Genomic DNA, 25,493 nt, shown 5'->3' with positions numbered 1-25,493 from the left:
AAAAATCCCCGTTGCAGATTTAAGGTGATGCTTGACTAGAGGCTTTTTTTTTTTTTTTTTTTTTTTTTTGGTATTTTTTTTTTTTTTTTTTTAAATCTAAGGATTCTAATTCGAGATAAAGCGGCCCGTGTTCCTAGGTATGGGAGGAAGCTTACAGAAAACCAGGAAACTGGGAGATGGGAGGAAAAGGGGGGAAATGACAAGGAAGCTAATTTGGTTGAACTACAGAGCACAGGTGGGAGAGTGATGCTTAATGAAGTTGAAGCCAAATTGTGAAGGCTTTGATGTAAACCAGAGCAGTTTGTATTTGGTCCAAGAGTAGTAGGAAGCCATTAGAAATGATCAAGTAGGAAAAGAAAAAAAGCAAAATTACTTTGCTGGTTGTGTGGAGGATGGACAGGAGAAGGGAGAGTTTGGGGCAGCCAGACCAACTGGGAGTATTCAGGCAAGAGTCAGGAAGGTCTGAGAGAAGAGTAAGTGGAGAGAGAGGGGACGGAAGGGGAGATTTTTAGAAGGTGCAATCGACAAGATTTACCACTGATGGAGTAAGAGGGGTGAGGCAGAGGGAGAAACACTGAGTTTATGACCAGAGAAGGGCACATGATCAGTGGGAGGGCCGAGCCACAGAGGGCAGGTTCTTGGAGAAAAGATAAGTTCTCTTTTGGACATGTTGAAATGGAGATGTTTCTGGATGGAGCCAGTCTGAAATGTCCAATTGGCAATTGATGATTTGGGACTAGAGCTCAGAAGAGAGTTTAGGGTGTGGTTGGATATTTTCAATCATAGATTTAGAGCAAGAAAGGACTTTATTTTATAGAAGAGATTAAGTGATTTGTCCAAGATCACACAGCTAGTGCAAGGAACGGTTCTAATCTGGATCCAACTCTAATATTTTACCTACAATCCTCCTTCTAATTGTGCCTCATATGCCTGAAGATGAGAATTTAATCCATGGAAATCAATAAGGTCACTAAAAGATGAATACAGAGGAGAAAGAAGGGAAGAGGCCCAGGGGTGGAGACTTGGCAAATGGACATGATATGGACGTACCTGGGAATAAAATTAACAAGTCCAGAGGACTGAAGATGAAAGACAATATCTGCCTCTTAGAGAGGTTTAAAATGCAGATTGACTTACCTTTTGGACATGGCTAATATGAAGAATTTGTTTTAATGCACTATGCATATTTGTTATAAAGATTTTATTGTTCTATGAGGGGGCAGGAGAAGAGATGGAATAAACAGCACATGTTTGTAAATACTTTTTCAATTCGGAAAAAAAAAAAAGAATTATTTACAGCATTTGTGCTGCCATGAGACCAAGAAGATGATGATTGAGAAATGTGTCAAATATATATTTTTGGACATGACCGATGTCAGAGTTTATTTGTATTAAATATCTAGTCAACGAGCAATTATTAAATGTTTATTGTGTACTAGAGAAAGTGAGGTGGTACAGTGGATAGAATCAGAATGACTCATCTTCCCGAGTTCAAATCTGGCTTCAGAAACTTCCTAGCTGTATGACTCTGGGCAAGTCACATAACATTGTTTGCCTCAGTTTCCTCATCTGTAAAATGAGCTGGAGGAGGAAATGACAAGACCCTCCAGTATCTTTGCCAATAAAACCCCAAATGGAGCCACTCAGATGCAAATGAAACTGAACATTGTCACTAACAACTGTGCTAAGTCAGGGACTCAAAAAAGAGGCAAAACAGCCCCAGCTCTCAAGGATCTTACATTTTAATGGAGGAGAAAGCACGCAAACAATTCTGTATAAATATGTGCAAGAAAAAATGAGATTAATTCCAGAGGGAAAGCACGAAGATTAAGGAAGACTGGGAGAGGGATCTTGAAGAAGATTTAGATGGGATTTGAAGGAAGCCAGGGAAAGACACAAGAAGATGGAAATGAGGAGGGAGCGAATTCCAGGCATGGGCTGTTCCTGGAGCAGGGAAATGGAGTGTCTAGTGGGAGGAACATTCAGTTATCCAGTATCATTAGATTGGAGAGTATAAAGGGGGTTAAGGAGAATAGTGTGTAAGAAAACTGGAAAGGTTGGAGGGGACTAAGGTATGAAGGATCTTGAATGACAGATTTTTTTTTTTTTATTTGATCCTAGAAGTGGTAGGGAACCAATGGGGTTTATTAAATAGGTAAGTGACATAGTTAGACTTAAATGTAAGGAAAATCAATTTGACAACTGAGTAGAGGATGGATTGGGGTGGGGAGAGATTAAGACAGAGAAACTAATCAAAAGACTAAACATGAGATGATGAGGGGCTGAACCAGGGTAAGGACAGTATCAGAGGAAAGAAGGAGACATTGAAAAGATACTCTACAGTTTAAATTGCAAGATGTTGCACAGGTGAAATTGGTGAGATACTGCAGAGGTGAAATTATTGATAGAGCTTATACAGGTGAAATTGGTGAGAGAGGTTATACATGTGAAATAGGTGAGAGAGGTCAGCTAGGTGAAATTGGTGAGAGATGCTGCACAGGTGAAATTGACAGGCCTCGGAAACAGCCTGGATATGGGGAGGATGAGAGAGAATGAGGAATCCAGCATGACTTCTAGGTTGTGAGCCCGAAGGACTGGGAGGATGATATTACCCTCTACAGTAGTGTGGAAATTTGGAAGGAGAAAGAGTTTTGAAGGAAAGATAATGCTTTCAGTTTTGGACAAGTTGAGTTTATGATGTCTACAAGACATCCAGCTTGAGATTTCCAATAGGTAGATGGAGATGTGATGTGAAACTAGGGGTCAGCAGAGTAGTTAGGATTGGGCTAGTAGATTTGAAAATCTTCAGCATAGAGATGACAAATCCATGAGTGCTGATATTTCCAAACAAAATAATATGGAGAGAAAAGAGAAGAGAACACTGAACAGAGATTTGGTGGGGGGAGGGATATACCCTGAGTTCATGGGTGTGAATATGAACATTCTCATTCTTAGGCCATAAATCTTGTGATTCTGTGGTCTCAAGGATTTAGATGCAAATCCTCCTTGGCTTGTTACCCTGTTACTCATCTGGAGCCTTTCTATCTTCCAGGAAGATTTCCCATTATTCCTCTTACTCTACATTTCACCCTTACCAGACTGTTTGTTTTTCTCTGGACTCAGAATACTATCTCCCACCTCAATATCTTTGCATAGGCTGTCCCTGAAAAGTTCTTCCTCCTCAACTCTTCCTTGGATTTTACTTAGCTTCTATCAAGAAAGAATTCAGATGCCAACTCTTGTTGGAAATGTTTTCTGCTCCCCTTAGTTTCGAGTAATGACTACCATCATCAGTTCTCTTGTTTTTTTCATCTGGCTTTTTAATGTCATTTCTCTAGGTAGGATGTAAAGTGATTTCAAAGTCAAAGATTGGTTTGTTTTTCTCTTGGTAGTCTTTGTATCCAGTATAATGCCTTGCACATAGTAGGTGCCCAGTTAGTGCTGAGGAGTTGAAATGAATTAAAACTCATTTCATTAACCTTGTTCCCTCTGTGGGTATAGAGTCATTCCTGTGAGTATCCTCTTTGCCTCTATTCTACAATTAGCTCTTGGGGATTACCAAGAACCTCTGCCACTAGGCTTCTTGGATCAAACCTGCACCTCCCTTCACCTATCTGAAAGGCCAATATGGTGACAAACGAGGAGATTGAATCAGCCTGGCCCTGGAGATCTGAACCAGCACCTAAGTGAAGACATTTTTGGGAGGCAGGTCCTAGTTCAATAGAAGGAAACATTTAAGCATCAGAACTATCCAAAGTTGAAGTAAGCTGCCTTTGCAAAGTGGTGAGTTCTCTGTCATTAGAGATATTTTAAAAAAGGCTCCCATCTCTGTGGTGTTGTAACAGGGATTTTTCAGGCTTCAGGTGGATATTGAAGCTGAGGTCTCCTCTAATGCCAACATTGTATCATTTCAATTTATTTTAATGTTTTCTTCCCCCCACTTTTTTTTTTTTTATTTTTTTTAGTAGATGATGATGTAAGAATCTCAGAGTAATTCTGCTGGAAAAGAAATATAGAGATTGCCCACTTTTGTGGTTCTCAAAGTGTGATCAAAGGATCCCCAAGGTCTTCTAGGCTATTACAGGGTGTCCAAAACCATTTTTATAACAATCCTACCACATTTTAATTTATTTTATAGTTTTCAATAGCTGTAACCCCTGTAAAGAAAAGCTCTTTGGAGGCAGGAGGAGTTTTTAGTCATTTTTAAGAGCATAAAAAAGTCTTGAGATCAAAAAGTTTGAAAGTCTCTGATTTAGTCCAAGCTCATCACTTCACAGGGATCCAGAAAAGGGCAGGGGGCTTGTCCGAGATCACACGGCAAGTCCAGCATGGCAGGAGGATTTCACCTGGAGATTTTGTTCTCTCTTTCCTCACTAGGTTTGATGTGTCTGCAGCTATGGTACACTCAAAGAATATAAACCCCACCTTACCTGAGGTGTTGTACTCCAAATACTATCTGGCAAGCAAGGTGAGTGAGACCATTCCAGCATCAAGGCCTAAAGAAAGGGATAGGGAGCAGGGGATGCACAGGCAAGAAGGAGGGGGAAGGCACAGTCAAAAACCAAAGGGAACTTTAGACCCTTCCCAAATCAAAGCCCTATATTTCTACCAGATCATCCTGACAAATTTCCCCGAAAAGCCCTTTTTTGGGTGGTTCTAATCAAGTAAGGTGACTAGTCTGTGCCAGGCACTGGGCTAAGCATTGGGGATACAAGAAGAGGCACAGGACTATCCCTGCCCTCAGAGAGCATCAGGAGTAGATAACATGGAAATTACTGAATGAACAAGACAGAAACAGGACCAAGTGGAGAGTCAACAGACTGTGGGACTTTGCTGGGACTTGAAGGAAGCCAGAGAGGTCAAGAGATGATCATGAAGGACAGAATTCTAGGTGGGAAAAGTCAGTGAAACTGGGAGTGTCTGGGAGGGGGGACCAGAAATTGCAAGACCAGCTTTCAGGGTTGAAACAGATATAAGAAGGCTTGGAAGGGAGGAAGGCACCAGGCTATTAAGAGCCAATCAGAGGACTCTACATTTCCTCCAGATTTGGTTTTGGAAGTAAAAGGGAGCCATTACAGTTTATTGAGTATGGTCGACATCACTTTGATAATTGAGTAGATGAATTGGGATTGGCAAGAGACTCCAGGCAGTCAGACCACAAGCTATCTGTTAAAAAAGTTGAGGCTTGAGGTTATAAGGAGCTTAGAAAAGGGAAATGTTAGAGCTGAGGAAAATCTAGTACTTAAAAAAAATTATTATAGCTTTATGCATGGGTAATTTTTCAAATTGACCCTTGCAAAACCTTCTGTTCCAACTTCTCCCTTCCTTCTCCCTCCCCCCTCCCCCAGAGTCCCAAAAATGTTAAATATGATAAAGTATATGTTAAATACAATATATGTATACATATTTATACAGTTCTCTTGTTGCACAAGAAAGGGGATCTTAGTACTTCAAGCCTAAACTCAGTATATTGCAGCCCCATCTGAAGATTATAGTGAGGGGGAGGGGAGAGTACTGTGACACTTGAGATGCAGTCCCAGCCCTGCCAAAGACTTCCTATTTCTGATCTTGGGCATGCCCTTACCTGAAAAGAAGGGTTGGTTCAGCTGATCACTAAAGTCCCTTCAGGTATAAACATCCCAACTTCTGGGTTCCTCTTAATTCTTAAGCAGCTCTAAGTTCTGACATTCCCTGTCCTAAGGCCCATCCCAGCTTTGACATTCCCTGTTCTAAGCTCCCTATCAACTCTAACATTCTATGTGTCTGTAATTCTGCCTTTTTCGAGTAAACCAGAGCAGGACACTGGAGAGCCAATTCTATAATGCTGTTCTGACTTTTAGGCCCATTTAGGACCTGGGATGTACAAGTTCAGTGATGGATGCTTCGATGAGGAGGAGGTGAAGAAAGCCATTGGAACTGGTTGGGCCAAGGCTCAGGAGGCCACCAGGTTGACCCAGTTGCCTCACTTCCAGTATAAGCCTATCATCAAAGAAAAGAAATTCTTTGTAAGATCCTTGTTTTCCCTTTCCTCATAAAGATTCTTCTTTTCATCCATGGTCTTAGATTAATTCTCCCTCGATCACATACTATTAAATGGCACAGATGTGAATTTAATCCCAATGTAATGTTGGGAAAACATCCTAGAAATTTACCAATAGTTACATGAATTGCCTCAGAATGACATGCCTTCTGTCACTAAAGCCACTCCTTGGGAATGTTGCAACAGGATGTTTTCTTTTACATATGGGTTAGACTAGTTGGTTGTGAAAAGAGATCTTCCAATTTTGCAATTCTGTGATTCTACAATTCTCTTGGAATTTTCCCTTTCATTCCTTTTATGGTGCAATTTTAAATTTTTTTCAGTCATTGAAAAATCTCTCCATCTCATCTCCCATTTAGAAAAAAAAAAGAACAATGAAATTTCAGTTACCCACATGTATAATCATGCAATACATATTCTTGCATTGACCATGTCCCTCAAAATAGACCTGAGCCCATTGTCTTTTTTCAGGAGGTGAATGACATGTTTCATTATGAGTTCTTTGAAATTGCATCTGGTCATTATGTTGATCAGAGTTCCTAAACCTTTCAAAGTCCTCTGTGTTTCGTCATTGTTGTTATTGTATGAATGTTGTTCTGGTTCAACTTAGTTTATTTCATATCTTCATACAAATCTTCCTAAATGTCTCTGTAACTATCTCATAGCACAATAATATTCTATCAGTTTCCTATACTATATTTATTTATTCCCTAATTGATGGATTGGAGGCTAGTGGCAAAGTGAATATAGCACCTGTCCTAGAGTCAAGAAGGCCTGAATTCAAATCCAGCCTCTGACATTTCCTAGCTGTGTGACCCTGGGCAGGTCACTGTTTGCCTTAGTTTTCTCTTCTGTAAAGTGAATTAAAGAAAGAAATGACAACCTGCCAAGAAAAACCCAGTTGATTTCATGAAAAGAGAAATTACTGAAAAACAAAAAATTATGGATACCTCATTTTCTAATTTTTTTGTTACTAAAAAAAAATAAACCAGCTCTTATAGAAATATTTTTTTGCACATAGATTCTTTTTCCTTTTTCTTTGATTTCTTTGGGACATAGATCTAACCATTATTAAGGGTATATACAGTTTAATAACCTTTGTTGGTAGTTTCAGATTTCCCTTCAGAATAACTGCATTGGCTCACAGCTCCATCCACAAGGCATAGACAAGCCTGTTTTCCCACAGCCCAGCCAATTATTTTATCTGTTTTCCCACAGCCCAGCCAATTATTTTATCTAGATTTTCTAAAATTTTGTTAAGGTTTTGTTTAATTTTTTTGATTGCATTTATCTAAGTCTGAAAGAGGTCAGTTATTGTAGTTTTACTTTTTTCTCTATAACTCACTTAACTTTTCTTTCGTTCATAAGGGTCTCCCATCCCTGTTTCCAGATACTTCTAGTTATCATCACAAAGGTGACCTTCACAAAGGATCTAAAGTGGAATGCTTTTCTACTAGGGAAGGTGTGCATCAAGTCCTTCAAACTCTGAGTCTCAGTTTTCCCCTTTGTAAAATGAGAAAGTTAGATGAAAAGACTTCTAAGGTCCCTCCCAGCCCCTACAATCAATCATAAAGCCAAATTTCTTTTGGACATATGCAGAGCAGGAGTGGTTTCTCTCAAAATGTCATTTGTGTGATTGAAATCTTCATTAACAAGGCAATCTATTTATTCTAAATATTTCTTTTATTGGGGGAGTGTGCATCCAAAGCAAATCTAGTATCTTAAAAACTTTTCAAAGAGATGAACCTATTTAAAAGACCTGACATTCTGAAGCCTTTTAAATCAATTAATAAAGTTTAGCCAGTCAATTTTGGGAACTAGGAAAATAAAGATCCCCACCACTAAATAGATTATGCCCTCAAGAAATTTCCATATTTCCATGTATGTCTTTTATAAGGGGGAAATAACACAAATAATTACATATAAAATAGTTTTGTTTTGTTTTTAATAGAGAGGATTCTAGCATTTGGAAGAGTTAGAGGGGTCAAGAAAAGCTTCATGTGGAAGGCATCATTTAACTGAGTTTTGAAAAAAGCAATATAATTTTAAGAAGCAGAAATGAGGGGCATGGGGGTAACAATCTCATGTAAACACTTCATGGAGGCGGAAAATGTAGTATCATGTGTGATGAATTGCAAGAAGACCAGGTTGTCTACATCATGAGAAAACAATAGAATATATCGAAAATAGAAAATGTGAAAATATAATATAATTAATGAAATTGGAAAGGTCGACTGGAGCCAGTTTGTGAAGAGTTTTAAAAGTCAAACAGAAGAATTTCCATTTTATCTTAGAGATGATCAGAAGTCATTGGAATTTACTGAGTAAGGGAGTTCGCCGTGATACTTTTTCCAAATATAGAACATAAATAGAATATCAGTCATTTCAGGGGCATTAACAACAGGGGGAATATTTTATGGGAGGCCATCAGATCGTAGATCCAGAGCTGGAAGGCATCTTAGAGGCTATAGAGTCCAATCCTTCATTTTACAGATGAGGAAGACAAGAGTTAAATGACTGGCTCATAGATCTACTAATTATCAGAGACAAGGTTTGAGTGGAGGCCTTTCTGTCTCCAAGTCCTGCTCTCCTGTTGGGTCTGATCTGAAATGACAATAGTAATGGCAGATGTTTCTACATTGCAAAATACCTGTTTTCTTTTTAGATCCCTCGTTTTTTGTTTGTTTGGTTTTTGTTTGGTAGGTGAACATGCATTTATTAAGTACTTACTGTATACCAGGCACTGTACTAAGGAGTGGAGAGAACAAAAACAAACAAACAAATAAATAAATAAATAAAGACTCCCCAATCTCAAAGAATTCACAGTCTAATGGAAAGCTATTGGAAAGTAAACAATAGGAACTAGCATTAAGGGGAATCAAGAAAGACTTCCTGTACTGTAGTAATTTCCCCTTGTGACCTGGGAACCTTAGAATAGATCCCTCATTTTGAGAAACAGCCCCTCCCACTGCTATAGATGTGAAATCAGCCTTTCCCTAACTTTCCTGTCCTGTTCCTTGTTTTGCCTTCTGGGGCCAAGCAGAATGTAACTAGTTCTTCTTCCACAAGAGAGCCCTTTAGATACCTGATGGATGACAATCATGTTTCCACTAAGTCCTCCCATCCCAAGACTAAATCTTCCCAGGGAACAGACCCTAAATGAAACAAAGAATGAGTTCTGAGTAGAGCAAGCAGGTTCCAGAGTAGATTTTTTAGAGAAATCATGGTAATTAGTAGAGTGTCTAGACTCCCCCAATCTTAATAGAAGGTAACTCACTCTCTCCCAATTGAATGTACTTTCTTCTCCCCCCCCCCTTTTTTTTTTCCTGAGGCAGTTGGGTTAAGTGTCTGAGTTCACATTTGAACTCAGATCCTTCTGCCTTCAGGGCTGGTGCTGTATCCACTGCGCCACCTAGCTGCCCCTGTACTTTCTTATTTAACTTCTGTCTCATAGGGTCTCTCTCTTCCTTTGGGATGTGGCTCAGGCTCTCAAATGGAGAAAAAATATTAAAAATAAATTTTATTCGTTATTTACTTTTGACATTCAAACTTTTTTGAGTTCCAGATTCACTCCTCCCCAGCTATTGAGATATTGTTATTGATATCAATTACACGTGTGAAATCATACAAAACAGATTCCCATTGGACAAAAAGGAAAAGCAAGAAAAATAAAGCGAAATCATGAGGCTTTGATCTGCACTCAGACTTTGCTACTTCTCTCTTTGATGGTGCATAGCATTTTCATCATGGATCCTCTAGAATTGTCGTGGATTTTGGTTCTTGATGAGAGTAGCTAAATCTTTCATAGTGTATCATTTTATTACATTGCTCTTAATATGTACAGGGTTCTCACTTTTTATCAGTTCACATTTTTGTTTGTCTGAGGTTTGTGTGAAACTATCTCCTTTATTCATTCATTTATTTTTGCGGAGGCAATGGGGGTTAAGTGACTTGCCCAGGGTCACACAGCTAGGAAGTGTTAAAGTGTCTGAGGCCACATTTGGACTCAGGTCCTCCTGACTCCAGGGCTGGTGCTCCATCTACTGCACCACTCCCGCCTTTATTTTTAAAATCACAATTACCTTCATTTATCACAACTTGTTCAGCTGTTCCCCTGTTGATGGACATCCACTCAAGTTTCCAGTTCTGTGCCAGGTACTTTCTTCTGAACAAAGTCTTTCCCAGTCTCAACTTCTTCCCAAACTCCTTGTATTTTACTATCTGATATCGCTTTCTAGTTATTTCTTTTCCATCTGTGCTGTGCTTCTCTCTCCTAATAGCAGACGAATCGGGTCACTTGGGTTCCTTACACTTGTATCCCCAGTGCTTGGTCCATTGCTTCACTCCTGGTGGGAAATGCTTGTTAGCAGCTGAGGGATGACATCCAGTTCTGGCCCGTCCCCCCATCCCGGCCTGGGCTCCGGCTCAGCAATCTGGCCGCTTCCAGAAGGATGGCAGGGAGGCCGGGACGAGCTGGGGTGGATGCTGGACTTGGCTTCTCTTGGGAACAGGGAGCAAAAGCCCTGGGTTCAGCTGTCCCCCAGACGCTTCCCAATGTCTCCCTTAACTATTTTTCTCCTGTCTTTAACAAGGAGATAAAGATCGGTCCAGGATCCTACGAATACAAAGACTTTGTGGAACTGGCCAAGGAAAAACCGTCCAGCAACATTGGCATTCTGAGCGCTAAGGAAGATCGCTTCCCCTCTCAGGCCGGGGTAAGGGACCTCTCTAGGGCGGCACCCTCCGTTTCCCGCACAACTGGCCACACTTCCAGCTGGCAGCAGGGCCTGGGGTTCCACCCCCACCCTCATGTTGCAGTGAAGAAACAAACAGAGGGAATGCTTTGTGTAAGAGATAGGGCAGGATAGTGGTCAGGGCGCTGGTTTTGGAGTTAAAACAGGCTCCAGAAGCTCTGTGGGGACACGTGTCGGTGGGTGGGACTCTGAAACCGTATTTCCTAACTCTGGGAGTCTCTTCTGTTAAATGAGACTTGGTGGCCTCTGAAGTGCTTCTGAGCAGCTAACGCTCCCTTGCATGCAGCTTCTCCCAGCCTTGGGAGTGAGGAGAGGGCCAGAGCTGCCTCTGGACAGATGGACAGAGCGGCCGGCCTGCCCGGGCTTGAGGAGGGCACGAGCCTGCCCTTGCTCTGCAGAGCCTTGAATGCCGGGAAAAGCCAGCCTTTCTTCCCACATGGGATTGCATTGTAAACACCACCAGAGTGTGTGTGAGGTGTGCCAGCTCCACCTGGTACTGTATGCTGGGAAGAGATGGCTTGGGGGAGGCAAGCAGGCAGAGGAGAGACTCCATCTGACCTTGGATGAGTCCCTTCCTCTCTCTGGGAAGGGAGGATCCCGAACTCAGGCCTCTTGAGACAGCGCTGTGGCGTTTTTGGTGTCAGAGGATCTGGATTCAAATCTTGTCCTTAGCTCTGGTATCGAAACCTTACTCAAGACCTGTAACTTCCCTAGTTCTCACTTCTCCCCGAGCACAGTGAGAGAAGGAGAGAGATGATACTCGGGATTCTGTGACCTTTAGGGCATCCTTGAGCTCCCTCAGGCTCAGTTTCCTCATCTGTAAAATGAAGGGGTCAGACTAAAAGAAGGACCACAGCGCCTCCTGGCTCTGCTGTCTGGAACCTACTAGTGCTATTGCGGGGTCAAAGGGTCCAGCTTTAAAAGCCTTGGATTGCTGTGCACTAGAGCTCCCAGGGCCTGCAAGCTTTCTCTGGGGAAGTGACTTCTATTTTCTAACTCTCTGTTCTAAGCTCCCTCCCAGCCCTGACCTCCCCTGTTCTAAGTCCCCTCCCAGCTCTGACATCCCCTGTTCTAAGTCCCCTCCCAGCTCTGACATCCCCTGTTCTGAGCTCCCTCCCAGCCCTGAACTCCCCTGTTCTAAGTCCCCTCCCAGCTCTGACATCCCCTGTTCTAAGCCCCCTCCCAGCTCTGACACCGCCTGTTCTAAGCTCCCTCCCAGCCCTGACATCCCCTGTTCTAAGCCCCCTCCCAGCCCTGACATCCCCTGTTCTAAGCCCCCTCCCGGCTCTGACCTCCCCTGTTCTAAGCTCCTCCCGGCTCTGACCTCCCCTGTTCTAAGCTCCCTCCCAGCTCTGATACCCCCTGTTCTAAGCTCCCTCCCAGCCCTGACACCCCCTGTTCTAAGCTCCTCCCGGCTCTAACATCCCCTGTTCTAAGCTCCCTCCCAGCTCTGACATCCCCGGTTTGTTTGTGACTAGGTAAGAGGCCGTTCTCTGCCTCATTTCCTGTCTCCCTTTACCGCTGAGGGGGTTGCGCGGTCACACCGGCCCGGGAGAGCCCTTGGCTGGACGAGCCCGGGGTCTCCCGATGTCTTGCCCCGCCTCCTGATCCCTCTCTGGCTCCGGCCCCGGGGCTCTGGAGGGGAAAATGATGCTCTGGCCCAGGCTCCCTCTCTCCCTCCAATTCCCTGCAGTCTGGGCCGGCGTTCCCACGTTCTCCCGCGGCCCTCAAGGCTCCCCAAAGTCAGACTGCGGGGTTTCAGAGGCTGCAGCCCTCCACGGCCCCGCCCACAACCTCTGCTCCCCGTTCTATCCCCCTCCCTCCCCCCCCCATCCCTGCTCCCCCCCCTCCTTTGCTGCGCTCCCTTCCTCCCTCTGGGCACCGGGCCTGAGGCTGCAGTGACCTTGAAGGAGGGAACGGCAGGCGCGGAGGCCGGCCGGGGCCGCGCCCCCCACCTCTCCTCCGCCCTCCTTCCTTGGGACTCCTTCTGCCCTTGGGCCCCGAGCCCGGCCGGCCGCTCTCCGCCGGGGCTTCCTCCAGCGCCCGGGCTGGCCAGCGGAGCCGGGGAAGAAAGTGAAGGGGCGAGGGGGCGAGGGGGCGGGGGTCCGGGAGAGAGCTCAGAGCGTCAGAGACCAGAGGGCCTCAGATCCGCCCCGGTGCGGAGGTGCGACCGCAGCAGCAGCAGCAGCAAACCCGCCCCCGCCTCCCCCGCAGCGGCCCGGCCGGGTGAAAGCCCCGCGCTCAGGCCCATCGGGAGCCGGCTCTGGGCAGCAGCCCCTCCCCCCCCCAGCGGTTTCTCTGAGATTTCTAGCCCGCTCCCCTCCCCCCCAGGTTTTGTATGGCACCGAACGCTGGCAAAGCCCGGGACAAATCGTTGTCCTCCTGACATCTCCCCAAGGGAGAGACTGTGACTGTGACCATTCCTCAGATGAGGAGATGGACCCAAGGGAACGGACTGGCCCAGGCTCCGGCCGGACATTTCTGAGGCAGAATCAGAACTCCGGACTCCGCGGGCACTGGGCCAACTAGGTGCCAGCTCCCAGCCCAGAGCTCGGGGATTGGTGGGAGTTCAGCTTTGTTTCTGCATCCCCTGTGCCTAGCGCATAGTAGGAGCTTACTCAGAGGGATCAATGGTCCCAGTGTAGCTTCATTTTTGTCTTTAATATCCCTAATGCCAGACATGGTGACTATCACATAGCAGACACTTAGTAGGTGCTTGTCTCCAGTGACTGATGCAGTGGCTGTCACATAGCAGGCACTTAGTAGGTGTCTGTCTCCAGTGCTTGATGCAGTGGCTGTCACAGAGAAGGCACTTAGTAGGTGCTTGCCTCCAGTGCCTGATGCAGTGGCTGTCACATAGCAGGCACTTAGTAGGTGCTTGTCTCCAGTGCCTGATGCAGTGGCTGTCACATAGCAGGCACTTAGTAGGTGCTTGTCTCCAGTGCTTGATGGCAGTGGGTTGTCACAGAGCAGGCACTTAGTAGGTGCTTGTCTCCAGTGCCTGATGTAGTGGCTTAGTGGTTGAAGTGCTTGAGTGGTTGAAGTATAAAGAGAGATTTGAAGGAAGAGTAAAGTCAATTGTCAACTTAAGAAGACTGGGTCCCAGGATTGGATTTCCAAAGATGAGCAAAGGGAACGGGGTGGTGGGAAGGTTGGCCCTGTCCTTCTCCAACTCATTTTGCAGATGGGGAACCTGAGGCAGGCAGGGTGAAGGGATTTGTCCAGGGTCTCACAGCTATTAAGTGTCTGAGGCAAGAAAATGAGTCCCTTAATTCCAGGACTGGTTTCTGTGCACTGTAGTACCCCCTAGTGGTCTCCACTGAAAATTAAGGTAATGCTTAATGCCAGAATGAAAGCTTCCCACAAGCATGATTCCATGTTTTTCTCCATCATAGTTAATAATAGCCTACATATGCCCCCCTGAGGGGAAATGACTACTGGCCCAGAGTAATCCATTCCATGTGTATCTGAGCAGCTCCCTGTTTAACACAGGAGGAAACTGAGGCACACAGAGTTGAAATGACCTGACCAGGAACTCAAGGGAGAAGTCCATACTCTTTACACTGTAACTTTCCGTGTTGTTTAATCTTGGTTAGTTTGGTCCTTGTTAACCAGGGGACCTGGAAATGACTGAGTGTGGCAGAGCAGGAGGCGGGCATGCAAACAAAAGGAATAACTTGGCCTGGGACACCATGACACTTTTTCCTTCTCTTCCCCTGGCAGAATAATTATCCTGGCCCTGGAAATTATGGAAAAGGGGGGAACCCCTACACAGAGATGGAGGAGAAGGCCTGGGATCGATCTCACACCAAAGGAATTATGTGCACCACGGCCAAGAAGAGCTTTGAACTCTCTACTGGGGTGAGTCTGTGGGCTTTGAGTCCCTGATTCTTTTCCTCAGCATTTACTCATTCATCAAATGTTTATGAAATATCCCCCTGGTTTGGGGCCTGTGACCCCACTAGCATCAGAAGTAAGGCCCTTGGAGGGGGAGGGGAGCTGTATCTTCCTCAGTTGCTCTCTGAGGCTCAGGAGGTGGACATGAAGGCTCAAAGTACACTCTCAAATACCTCTGTTTTTATTGTTGTTTGAAAATTATTTATTGCTGTCTTTTGTTTTTATATTACCTTAATTTCTCACTTTATTCCAAGTGACAAAAAACAAAGGGGAAACTCATAAAACACACATACACACAAACACACACACATACACACACATGCACACACACATGTGAAATGTCTTGGTATAGTGTTCCCCCACCTCTTCAAAGAATGGTTCCCCTTCTCTGGGGTCCCTGTAATTAGGCAGCATCTCATACTCCTTTCTACAAATTAAGATGAGGATCAGAAGATGCTTGCCCCTAAAGGGACCTTGGAGAGCAACTGGTCCAGTTTCCTTATTTGGCAAAAGAGAAAATGGCCGCCATCAGAGGTGACTCAATTCAGGCTTCCCAAATAAGTAGCAGGGTGAGATTTGAACTCGGGTCTTTTGATTCCAATCCAGTCCAATCCATCGGTTCTTTCCCACTTTATGCCTCATAGATCACCTCTCTTGTTCCCTCCTCTGACAAAAGTAGAGAAGGAACAAGGGAGAAGGGGAAGTCAGCATGCGCTGAGGGAGGGGACAGGAATGTCATTGTTCAGTCATATCCTACTCTCCATGACCCCACTGGGGGTTTTCTTGGCCGAGATACTGGGTTGATCATTTCCTTCTCCAACTTATTTTCCAGAGGAGGAAATTGAGGCAGACGGGGTTAGGGGACTTGCCCAGGCTCACACAGCTAGGAAGTATGAGGCTGGATTTGGACTCAGGAAGGTGACTGTCCAAACCCCAGGCTCAGTGAGTTGTGCACTATAGCACCCCCTAGCTGATATGACTCTCAAACCTCCTTTCACATGCCCAAGTTCCAACCTCTGTGGAACCTCCCATGGTGAGGGTCACCCATGAGTATACACCACTGTATCCTAAGGAAACCTAGGGTGGGCATAATGTCCTCACCCCCTTGTATGGCTTAGCTGCAGGGGGGATTCACCTGGAGAGTAGAGACAGGAGGGAAGAATAGAAAAGAGGGGAGTTCTGGGATGTGAAAGGTAGTCACTTTATGTCCCTGTCCACGTGGTCCCACACTCCCAGCAGATGACAGATGGAAGGCACCACAGCCTTCAAGAACCTTCTCCCCATTTCCCTCCTCAGAAAAACAACTCTTACTGCCTTGAAAGTGGTATAGAAGCATTTTTTTTATTGCATTGCCCATTATTCTTCAGGCCCAGAAGGTACCTGTCCCCTCACCCAGGTCTTCCTGATCTCCTGCAAATCACCCATCAATCCCATCTACCTTTTCATGTCTACTGGGGTAAAGGGTGTGGTAGGTCACCTGTGAGGCAAGAGGGCCTGGGAGAGGGGAAATTGCCCCAGATTTGGCTGAATTTGAATATCCTTGGGCAAATCACTTCACCTTTTGGATGAAGACGTTAGACTAACTGCTCTGGAAGGTCCCCCTTTGATTCTGCTTTGTTTGTTAAGAGGTTTTGGGGCTGACACACGTAATGGCCATCCTTGGGCTCAGAGACCAACATTCTTTGCAGAGCTGGGGGACCATTGGCGGGGAGCATTATCCGATCCGAATAAGTTGATGTAGAAATTAGTTTTTCTGAGCTAGATCCCTAAGAAATATTTATGGATTAGAAATCTCCATCTCCCTCTCAGCTTTCCTAATTGCTAAATCCCTTCCTTTGACATCTGTGGTGGGAAATGAGTAAGACCCCACTTTTCCTGCTTCCATGCTGGGGGCACATGGCATGGATCCCGTTGTGTCCCACACCAACAAACCAAGGGCACCTCGCACCCTGATATCAGCTTCCTTCCTCCTTCTTCTGGACTTGAGGACGAAGGCTCCCAAATCTAGGGCCCAGCTGACCTCTCAGAATAACAGTAACCGTTCCCCTGCTCCTTGTTATGTCCCTTGGTGGTTCAAGCTGCGCCCTGAAGCCTTACCGGTTGTGTAAACAGCTCCTTTGGCATCATTTGCCAAAGTCCTTTGGGACTTTGCTGCATCAGTGGGGATTTCCAAAGCTCAGCATGTCACCTCACTCATCCGCTCCAGGGGACGCCTGTTAAAACTCTCCGAACCCTTCAAATGTGGTCTCAGACACTTAACACTTCCTAGCTGTGTGACCCTGGGCAAGTCACTTAACCCCAGCCTCAGAAAAAACAAAAACAAAAACAAAAACTCTCTGAACCCAATGCAGACTCAGCGCTTCTTTTGACATTAAAAACACCTCACACCTTCACAAGTGGCCCGTCCAGCCTCGTCAGCCTCATTAGACCACATTATGACTTAATATTCCTTTTTACTGAAATATTTTTCAGTTTCTTTTTTCAGCTAGACAACAAAGTGATGCAGCCTTTAGTCCGGCCAAAGTAACTTTCTCCTTGTTCCTCACACACAAAGTTGTATCTCTGATCTCTGTGACTGCACAGGCTGTTGCCCATGGAGGGATGACTTCCTGTCCTACCTCTCCCTCTGAGGATGTCCAAGATAGAAATCTCCACCCCCCCCCACATGTCCCACTCAGCTCCACTGATTCACCCACCCTTACTAGGGCCAAGTCACTTCCCTCACTACCTTAGTGTATATACATATACTCACCTACATTTATACATATGTATGTATTTATGTCTGCATGTGTGGACATGGACATTATACATATGCATGTGCACAAATGTGTATGTATATACATGAAACCATGCGTGCACATATACAAATATATGCACATGTTTGCATGTATGCATTGTGTAGTGCATGTAATATGCATGCACACATATGCATGGGCATTGTACATGTGGATATATGTAAGCATGTGTGTGTCTAAATACATGCATATGTATATATTTTTGTGTGCATTATATACACCCATATGCACATATAGGTATATTGTGCATGTGCTGTATGCATGTAAGTACACATATAAATATGTGCATGTGTTTATAAGTGTATTGTGTGTGCTTATGCATGTGTAATGCATGTGATACATTGTGTGCATGTATGGACATCTGTAAATATATGCATATGTATTGATGTGTGCACGTATACATTATATATGCACCTATGCATGCATAGGTACATATATATTGTATATTACTGTATGCATGCATTACATATACAAATTTGTTCATATGTATATGTGTGCGTTGTGTGTACACATGCATGAAAATATAGGCATGTGTGATACATGTAGATAGATTGTGTGTATGTGTGAACATTTATAAATGCATGTGTATATATGTGCATTTCATGTATACATGTATGCACATGTAGGCACTGTATTGTGCCTGTATATGTGCTGCAAGTGCATGCAATCTATAAATATATGTGCATATGCATGCATTTATGTATGCATTTGTATGTGTGTATTGTGTATACACATGTATACACATTTGTGTTGTACATGTGTATATACTGCAGTCCGTGCACATCTATAAATATATATGCATGTGTATATACTTATGTATGCCTGTGTATGTGTATCTTGTGTATACATGTGTATACACACGTGTGTTATATGTATGTATATGCTGCATGTGTTCATGCACAGCTATAAACGTATATGCATATAAATATATATTTATGTATGCATGTATATGTGTGTTGCATGTACACATGCATGCACATCTCTATTGTATATGTGTGTGTGCTGCATGTGTGCATGCACATCTATAAATATGTATGTGTGTATATGTGGACATGGATGGTTGGAATCCTTTGTTCTGGAAGAAGCCCCCCATGACACTAGCATGTCGGGATCGAGGCCCACTGTCTGACTGTAGCTGATCCGAGCAATGTGAGCTTGGAAGTCTCTGCCCCAGATGGGACACAAACAGTCCATGTGAACACTGGAGGGGAGATGGCTCTAAACGTGCACTTCTTGCATTTCTCCTGAGCTGATTCACTACTGCTTTGCGCAGAGAGCACAGCCCTTTCTCTGGTGAGGACACGCCACACTGGGCGGTCCTGTGCCAGTGTCTCCCGCGTCATAAATCAATTCCAACGTTCTTAGAGCTTGGAAACGTCCTTGTGAGGCTTTTTCTGAGCTCTGTGTGAGCTTTAGCCTTGTGGGAGTTCTCCATAAAATAATCATTTGCCATTCGAGATGGCCAGCCCAATGGAGCTGTGCTCTCTGAAGCAGAGTTTGAATTCTTGGCAGTTTAATTCAAGAAAGGCCCTTGTGTCTGGTCCCTTGTCCTGCCAGTAATCTTCATAACCTCCCTAAGACAATTCAGATGGAAGTCATTCCATTTCCCGGCACGGTGCCGGCGTACTGTCCAGGTTTCACAGATGCACAGCAAGAAGATCAGCACAAAGGCTCAGTAGGCCTTCACTTTGGTGGTCTGTCCAATCCTCCCCTCCCCCCCCCCCCAGCCTCCCAAACCCCGAACTAGCTCTGGCAATGTGGGACAACTGCATCGTCAATGTGGACAGCCCCGGAAAGTATCCCGCCAAGGTAAGGGAACATTTCCACAGCATTCCACACTTCTTTATTTCTGCTGTAACCAGTATGGATGGTGTGGTGCAGGATGGTGGAGAACCTCTGTTTTCTTGGTTAGCATTGTTAGGCAAAAACAAGCACGAGCAGCAGAGAATCTGTTGGTTTCTCTTCCTCCTTACTTTCTACCATATTATATTTTATTTATTTATTTGTTTGTTTGTTTGTTTGTTTATTTATTTATTTTTGCTGAGGCAATTGGGGTTAAGTGACTTGCCCAGGATCACACAGCCAGGAAGTGTTAAGTGTCTGAGGCCAGATTTAAACTCGGGTCCTCCTGACTTCAGGGCTGGTGCTCTCTCCACTGCACCCCCTAGCTGCCCCCATATCTATTTTATAAGTATCCCTGTGTATGTCGGGCATTTGCACAGTGTGTAAATATGCACATGTATACTTATACATACATACACATGTATATATATATGCAGAGAGTGAGTTGTCTGTCCTGCTAGAATGGAAGCTTCTTGAGGGCAGGATCTGTTTTATTTTTATGTCCTCGGTCTTTAGTTCAGAGCTTGGCACACAGAGATGCTTAACAAAGGCTTATTTATCAGATGACTTATGGATGAGTCCTTGCAGGGGGCCTCCCTCCATGTGACCCCGAAGCCCAACTGTACATGACTGACTCCTACTCCCAGGTCCTTGCACTGGTCTGGAGCCCACACGGGGGATCCCAACATCAGCTGGGCTGGCAGTTCTATGAGGGCCAGAGCTGCTTTCATTTTTCAGCTTCTCAGAACCTGCTCTGAGCATGGGGCTTTGCATACAGCAGCTGTTTAATCAATGCTCATCGGATTACACTGGCCATGGTAGACCAAACGGAGCATTTCCTTGGTGCGACCACTAAAGCTTGGTCCTTCCTCTGATTCCAGGGCAGCGGCTTATCCCCGGGGACCTACACCTTCAAAAGCGGAATGGAAGAATTCCTGACCCGGACTGTCAGCAAGCGTGGGCCCTATGACCTTTTCTCAGGAGACCGGTCTATGCCCATTGCCTACGGGCATTTCGCCACCCCGGTGGGTATTCTGGCTGCAATGGGCAGGTAACTCATTGCAGGGCATCCTCATGAATAGGGGAGGAGGAGGGCTCGACTCGCTATGGTTGGGCTTCTCTCTAGAAATACATCTCTCTCCAGAGTCGATAAAGTCTGGCCAGAGTCAGGAGGGATTAGTGGGCCCTCTCACCCCTTCTATAGGCCCTGGTTATGAGCCCCAGAGCACTGAATGTTAGCATCAGAGTGGGATGCTGAAATAAGGAGAGACCTGGATTCGAATCCAGCCTCCAATATTTACTAGTATGACCATGATCAAGTTACTCTGAGCTTGTTTGTTTCCCCTACATGAAAACACAGTAGTACTCGATGATAGTGTCTAGTTCATGGGGTGATTCTTAGGTGGAATTATGTGCCATCTAGGAGCCAGTTATTGCTGTTAATTGAATCAGAGATTGCCCCCCCCCCTTTCCACTTTTGTTAGGAGGCTGAAATCAAGCTTCTGGGGTATGGGCCAGTGTCTGGAGCCCAGGCCTGGAGTCAGTTCAAATCCAGCCTCAGACACTTCCTAGCAGTGTGACTTACCTCTGTTTGCCTCAGTTTCCTTACCTGTAAAAAGAGACAATAACACCTCCCTCTTCGAGCTGTGGTGAAGATCAGGGATAATATTTATCAAGTGCTTTGCAAACTTCAAATTGCTATCAAAATGTTTGCTATCATCATCATTAAGTCACCTCTTCACAACTGTCATGGAGTGGTCTGGACTTTGCCTTCTGGGGCCCAACTTGACCAGTCTGATTCCTCTTCAGTGTGACCGCCACCCAAATACTCACAGGAAGCTGCCATGTTTCTCCTTCAGTGTGGACATCCTCAGTTCTTTCAGTGGGTTACCTGGTGAGGTAGTAGGTGATTGCGGTCACTAGGTGGCGCCATAGTGAATAAAGCACTGGACCTGGACTCAGGAAAACCTGAGTTTAAGTCTCATATCTGACACTAATTAGTTGTGTGATCCTGGTCAAGTCACTTGATCTCTGTTCACCTTAATCCACCGGAGAAGGAAATGGCACATGACTCCTATAGCTTAATCAAGAAAACCCTCTGGACACTGTTGCCATGCTATGGTCCAGGGAGTCATGAAGAGTCGTTCTTAACTGAATGAATGAACTCCAAGTGAGTGGATTATCCTTTGTTGGAAGTCATGAATTAACCGGACATTCAGCTTTTCAGTTAGGTTTAAGGACCGCAAAGCACTTTGCATGAATTATCCCATTTGGTCTTCTCAAGAACCCCATGAAGTACTATTATTATCCCCATTTTACAGATAATGTAATTGAGGCAAGATATGTGAAATGCTGCATCCAAAGTCACACAGCGAGCAAATGTCAGAGTCAGGATTTGAATCTAGGTCTTCCTGATTCCAAATCGAGCACTCTTATCCATTATGCCACCTAATTACAAATGGTATAAAATATTGATCTACAAATAATTTCTGCCAGACGGCTTTCAAGATATCCCTCAAATTCTTACCAGCGAGGAATTCTTCCCCAGCTAATTTTTGGTATAGGTTTATTGCACTTGAGTGGTAAAGTTCAGTTATTTCTTGTCTAGGATTTCTTCTATTAATCATTTTTTAACCATTCTCAAATAGCTTTGATGATTACTGCTTCATAATATAACTTGAGATCCAAAATGCTATTTCCTCTTCATTTCTGTGCTTTTTCTTTGTTTTCCTTGAAATAATGTAGTTGATTCTTTAGATGAATAATATTATACTCTTCCTTGAAAATTTGATTGTTATAGCACTAAATATTAAATTAGATAGCATTATCATTCATATTATATTGGTAAAGCTCAAGTATGATTGTTTATCCTGTCTTTATTTCTTTGGGGACTCTTTATTGATTGTATTTATTCTATGTCTCCTATGATTGTATTTATTATTATTGTATGGGGTACAATATGATATGCTGACTTCTTGTTATCCAATCATGCACAACTCTCCAAGACCTCATTTGGAATTTTCTTGGCAAAGATACTGGAGTGATTTGCCATTTCCTTCTCCAGCTCATTTTACAGATGAGGAAACTGAGGCAAACAGAAATGATTTGCCCAAGATCACACAACTAATAAGTGTCTGAAGTCAGATTTAAACTCAAGAAGATGAGTCTTCCTGACTACAAGCTTGGGGCTCATTGCACTATGGGATGGCATCCCCACGTGACCTTTGTTAGAATGACTGCTAGATAGGGGCAGCTAGGTGGTGCAGTGGATAGAGCACCAGCCTTGAATTCAGGAGGACCCCAGTTCAAATCTGGTCTCAGACACTTAACACTTCCTAGCTGTGTGACCCTGGGCAAGTCACTTAACCCCAGCCTCAGGGGGGAAAAAAAATGACTGCTAGATGGTTAATGAATTTTGTGGTTATTTTGAATGTGACTTCTCTTTCTCTTCTCTCCTGGATTTTATTATTGTAATATAGAATTGCTGTTGGGTTTTGTGGGCTTATTTTGTATCCTGCCACTTTAGTAAAGCTATTAATTGTCTCAATTGCTTTCTTTGCTGAGTCTCTAGGATATTCTAAATAAACCATTATGTTACCAGCAACGAGGGATAATACCATCTCTTCTTTTCTTATTTTTATGCCTTTAATTTCTTTCTTTTCTTATGGTTGTTGATAGCAATGAGGGATAATACCATCTCTTCTTTTCTTATTTTTATGCCTTTAATTTCTTTCTTTTCTTATGGTTGTTGATAACATTTTGAGATATATGGCCAGTAGCAAGAGCGGTGGGGAAAGGAGACCTCATTGCTTTACCTTTATTTTTATTGGAATGGTGTATATCCAAATTACATATAATGCCAGTTTGGGGTTTTAAAGAGATACTTGTATTTTTTTTTTCTTTATCAAAAATGCCCTTCTATGCCTGTTTCTTGTCAAAGGCTTTTTATGCATCTAGTCAATAAACTCCCCTACTCAATAAACTCTAGTGTCTCCTATTACTTGTGGGATCAAATAGAAAATCCTCTGTTTGGCTTTTAAAGCTCTTCCCATCTTTCCACTCTTCCTATATTTTAATTTCCCTCTGTATAATTTATGGATCCAGTGACTCTGGCCTCCTGGTGTTTTGCAGACACAGCACTCAGTCTCTCAACTCTGCATTTTCTCTGATTTTTCTTCAAACTCAGAATGCTCTTCTTCTTCATCTCTGCTTTCTGCTTACAAAACAGCTACTGCTTTAGGCCAGGGAATCCAGGACATGGAGATGAGGAATGAGAACATTCCAAGTCTAGAGAGCAGCCCCTGAAAATGCTAGGAGGAAGGGGATTGTGGGAAGAGGATGGAATAAAGTGGGAAATTACTTGGATCTCCCAAATAATTTATCCTCAATTTGAATTTTAGTGGGGAAGAAATAATAAAAAGTCATCGTAAAACAGTTGTCCAAGATCATGATAACTGAGGAGAGATCCGACCTACAAGGTGGTGGTTTGGTTAGGAGTAAGTAGAGATATTGCACTGTCAACAAAAAATAAGCCATGGAGGCAGCTGTGGCAGTGGCAGCCTCAGCTTCTGGATCTTTCACCCTGTAGTTGGTTGAGGGGGATGAGGTGGTTGTTTGGGGGAAGCCTTTGTAGGAGGCCTTTGCTGGCACTGGACTTGGGGCTCAGGTCTATTGGCAGATGAAGAGGGGCAGGTATATACCAGGTAAGGTTGCAGAGAGGTGGGACCCTATTCCTGGTTCCAAGATAGAGAAGACTAGCCATGGGAGAGTTGAGTCCCTTGTTCTAGGGCAGAAGGGCAAACTGTCCTTGGGAAGATGAAGGTTGATGGTTCAAGGGAGAGTATATGTGGTGCCATGGTCATGGCTCAGGGGTGTAGGGAAGTATTTGTGGTCATTCATAAATCAAGGCATAAATAGGAAGAGCAGTGCCCATACCTGGCCTTGGATCATAGCACAATGGAAGAATCAAGAAGTCAAAGACACTGCAGACAGAGCTCTGAAAACTACATTTAAAAAATCCCAACCCTGAAGCCTGAAACATTATCTCCCACACCCTGGGAGCAGAACCTGACTCCTAAGAGAAAGTAAACAACAAAGAAATAAGCAGTTTAAAAAATGAGTAAACAATGAAAAAGAACTTGGCTAGTGAGATCAGAGTTAAAATTCAGAAGAAGACAATGAAATCAGAAAAGCTGCTGGCAAAGCTTCAGAATAAAGTGTAAAATTGTCTCAAGCCCCCAAAAAAGTTTTTGGAAGAGCTTAAAAAAGATCAAATAAGAGAAGTACAGAGAAAATGGGGAAAGAAATTCAAGAAAATTATATATATACACGTGTATATGCATATATGTATATCAAAAGAAAGTCAACCAAGAAGAAAAAGAGATTCGAAAACTTTCTGAAGAAAATAACAACTACAATTAGGCAAGAGGAAATTAATAACTTCATAAAACATTCAGAAAACATCCAAAAATCAAAAGAATAAAAAAATGGAAACATTTTGGAAACATCCAGAAAACATCCAGAAATCAAAAGAATGAAAAAAAATGGAAGAAAATACAATATCTCATTAGAAAAAAATTGAACTGAAAAACAGATTGAGGAGAGATATGAGAATTGCTAGACTATTTGAAAGTCATGACCAAAAGAAGTCTAGGCATTATACTTCAAGAAATTAGTAAGGAAAATTGCCCTAAAGCTTTCGAATTAGAGGGTACAATAGAAATTGAAAAAAAAAAAATCCACTGATCACTGCCTAAAAGAGATCCCAAAATGAAAACTCACAGGAACATTATTGCTAAGTTTCAAAACTCCAGGGTCAAGGAGAAAATAATCATAGGCAACTCAAAAGAAACAATTCAAATACTGTGTTGCTGCAAGATTTAGCCACTTTTACATTGAAAGACCAAAGACTAAAAGAACAGGGACTGCAACCAAGAATAATCTACAACAAAGCTTATTGTAATCCTGCAAAGGAAAAACTATTTAATGAATTAAAGAATTTTCAAATATTCTTGAGGGAAAGACCAGAAGTAAACTAAAAAATTATGACTTTCAAATTAAGAATCAGAAGAAACATAAGAAGGTAACTATGAAAAGCTAATTATAAGAGATTTAATAAAGTTAAACTGTTTACTGTCTTAACTGGGGAATTGATATTTTATAACT

At 43.5% G+C, this 25,493-nt stretch overlaps 1 protein-coding gene across 7 annotated transcripts in view; it reads left to right on the top strand.

Moving 5' to 3' along the window:
- Nucleotides 1–25,493, top strand: part of CIMAP2 (ciliary microtubule associated protein 2) — a 46,141-nt gene that overhangs the window by 1,176 nt on the left and 19,472 nt on the right. Inside the window, exons 1-7 of one of the 7 annotated variants that reach the window (XM_074265842.1) lie at nt 2,026–2,072; nt 3,546–3,783; nt 4,378–4,468; nt 5,841–6,005; nt 10,633–10,755; nt 14,518–14,655; nt 20,210–20,353. In XM_074265842.1, coding sequence (XP_074121943.1) covers nt 4,397–4,468; nt 5,841–6,005; nt 10,633–10,755; nt 14,518–14,655; nt 20,210–20,353 — 642 coding nt within the window. In that variant the 5' untranslated portion in view covers nt 2,026–2,072; nt 3,546–3,783; nt 4,378–4,396. Of the gene's footprint in view, nt 1–2,018; nt 2,156–3,434; nt 3,784–4,377; nt 4,469–5,840; nt 6,006–10,632; nt 10,756–14,517; nt 14,656–20,209; nt 20,354–25,493 lie in introns of those variants that run through there. The other 6 variants (XM_074265845.1, XM_074265844.1, XM_074265843.1 and 3 more) reach the window with 6 other exon arrangements.

The sequence above is a fragment of the Sminthopsis crassicaudata genome, chromosome 4, assembly GCF_048593235.1.
Source record: "Sminthopsis crassicaudata isolate SCR6 chromosome 4, ASM4859323v1, whole genome shotgun sequence".
In the NCBI taxonomy this organism is placed as follows: domain Eukaryota; kingdom Metazoa; phylum Chordata; class Mammalia; order Dasyuromorphia; family Dasyuridae; genus Sminthopsis; species Sminthopsis crassicaudata.
The sequence above is the reverse complement of the archived record's forward strand: the minus strand, read 5'-3'. Positions and strand labels throughout refer to the sequence as shown.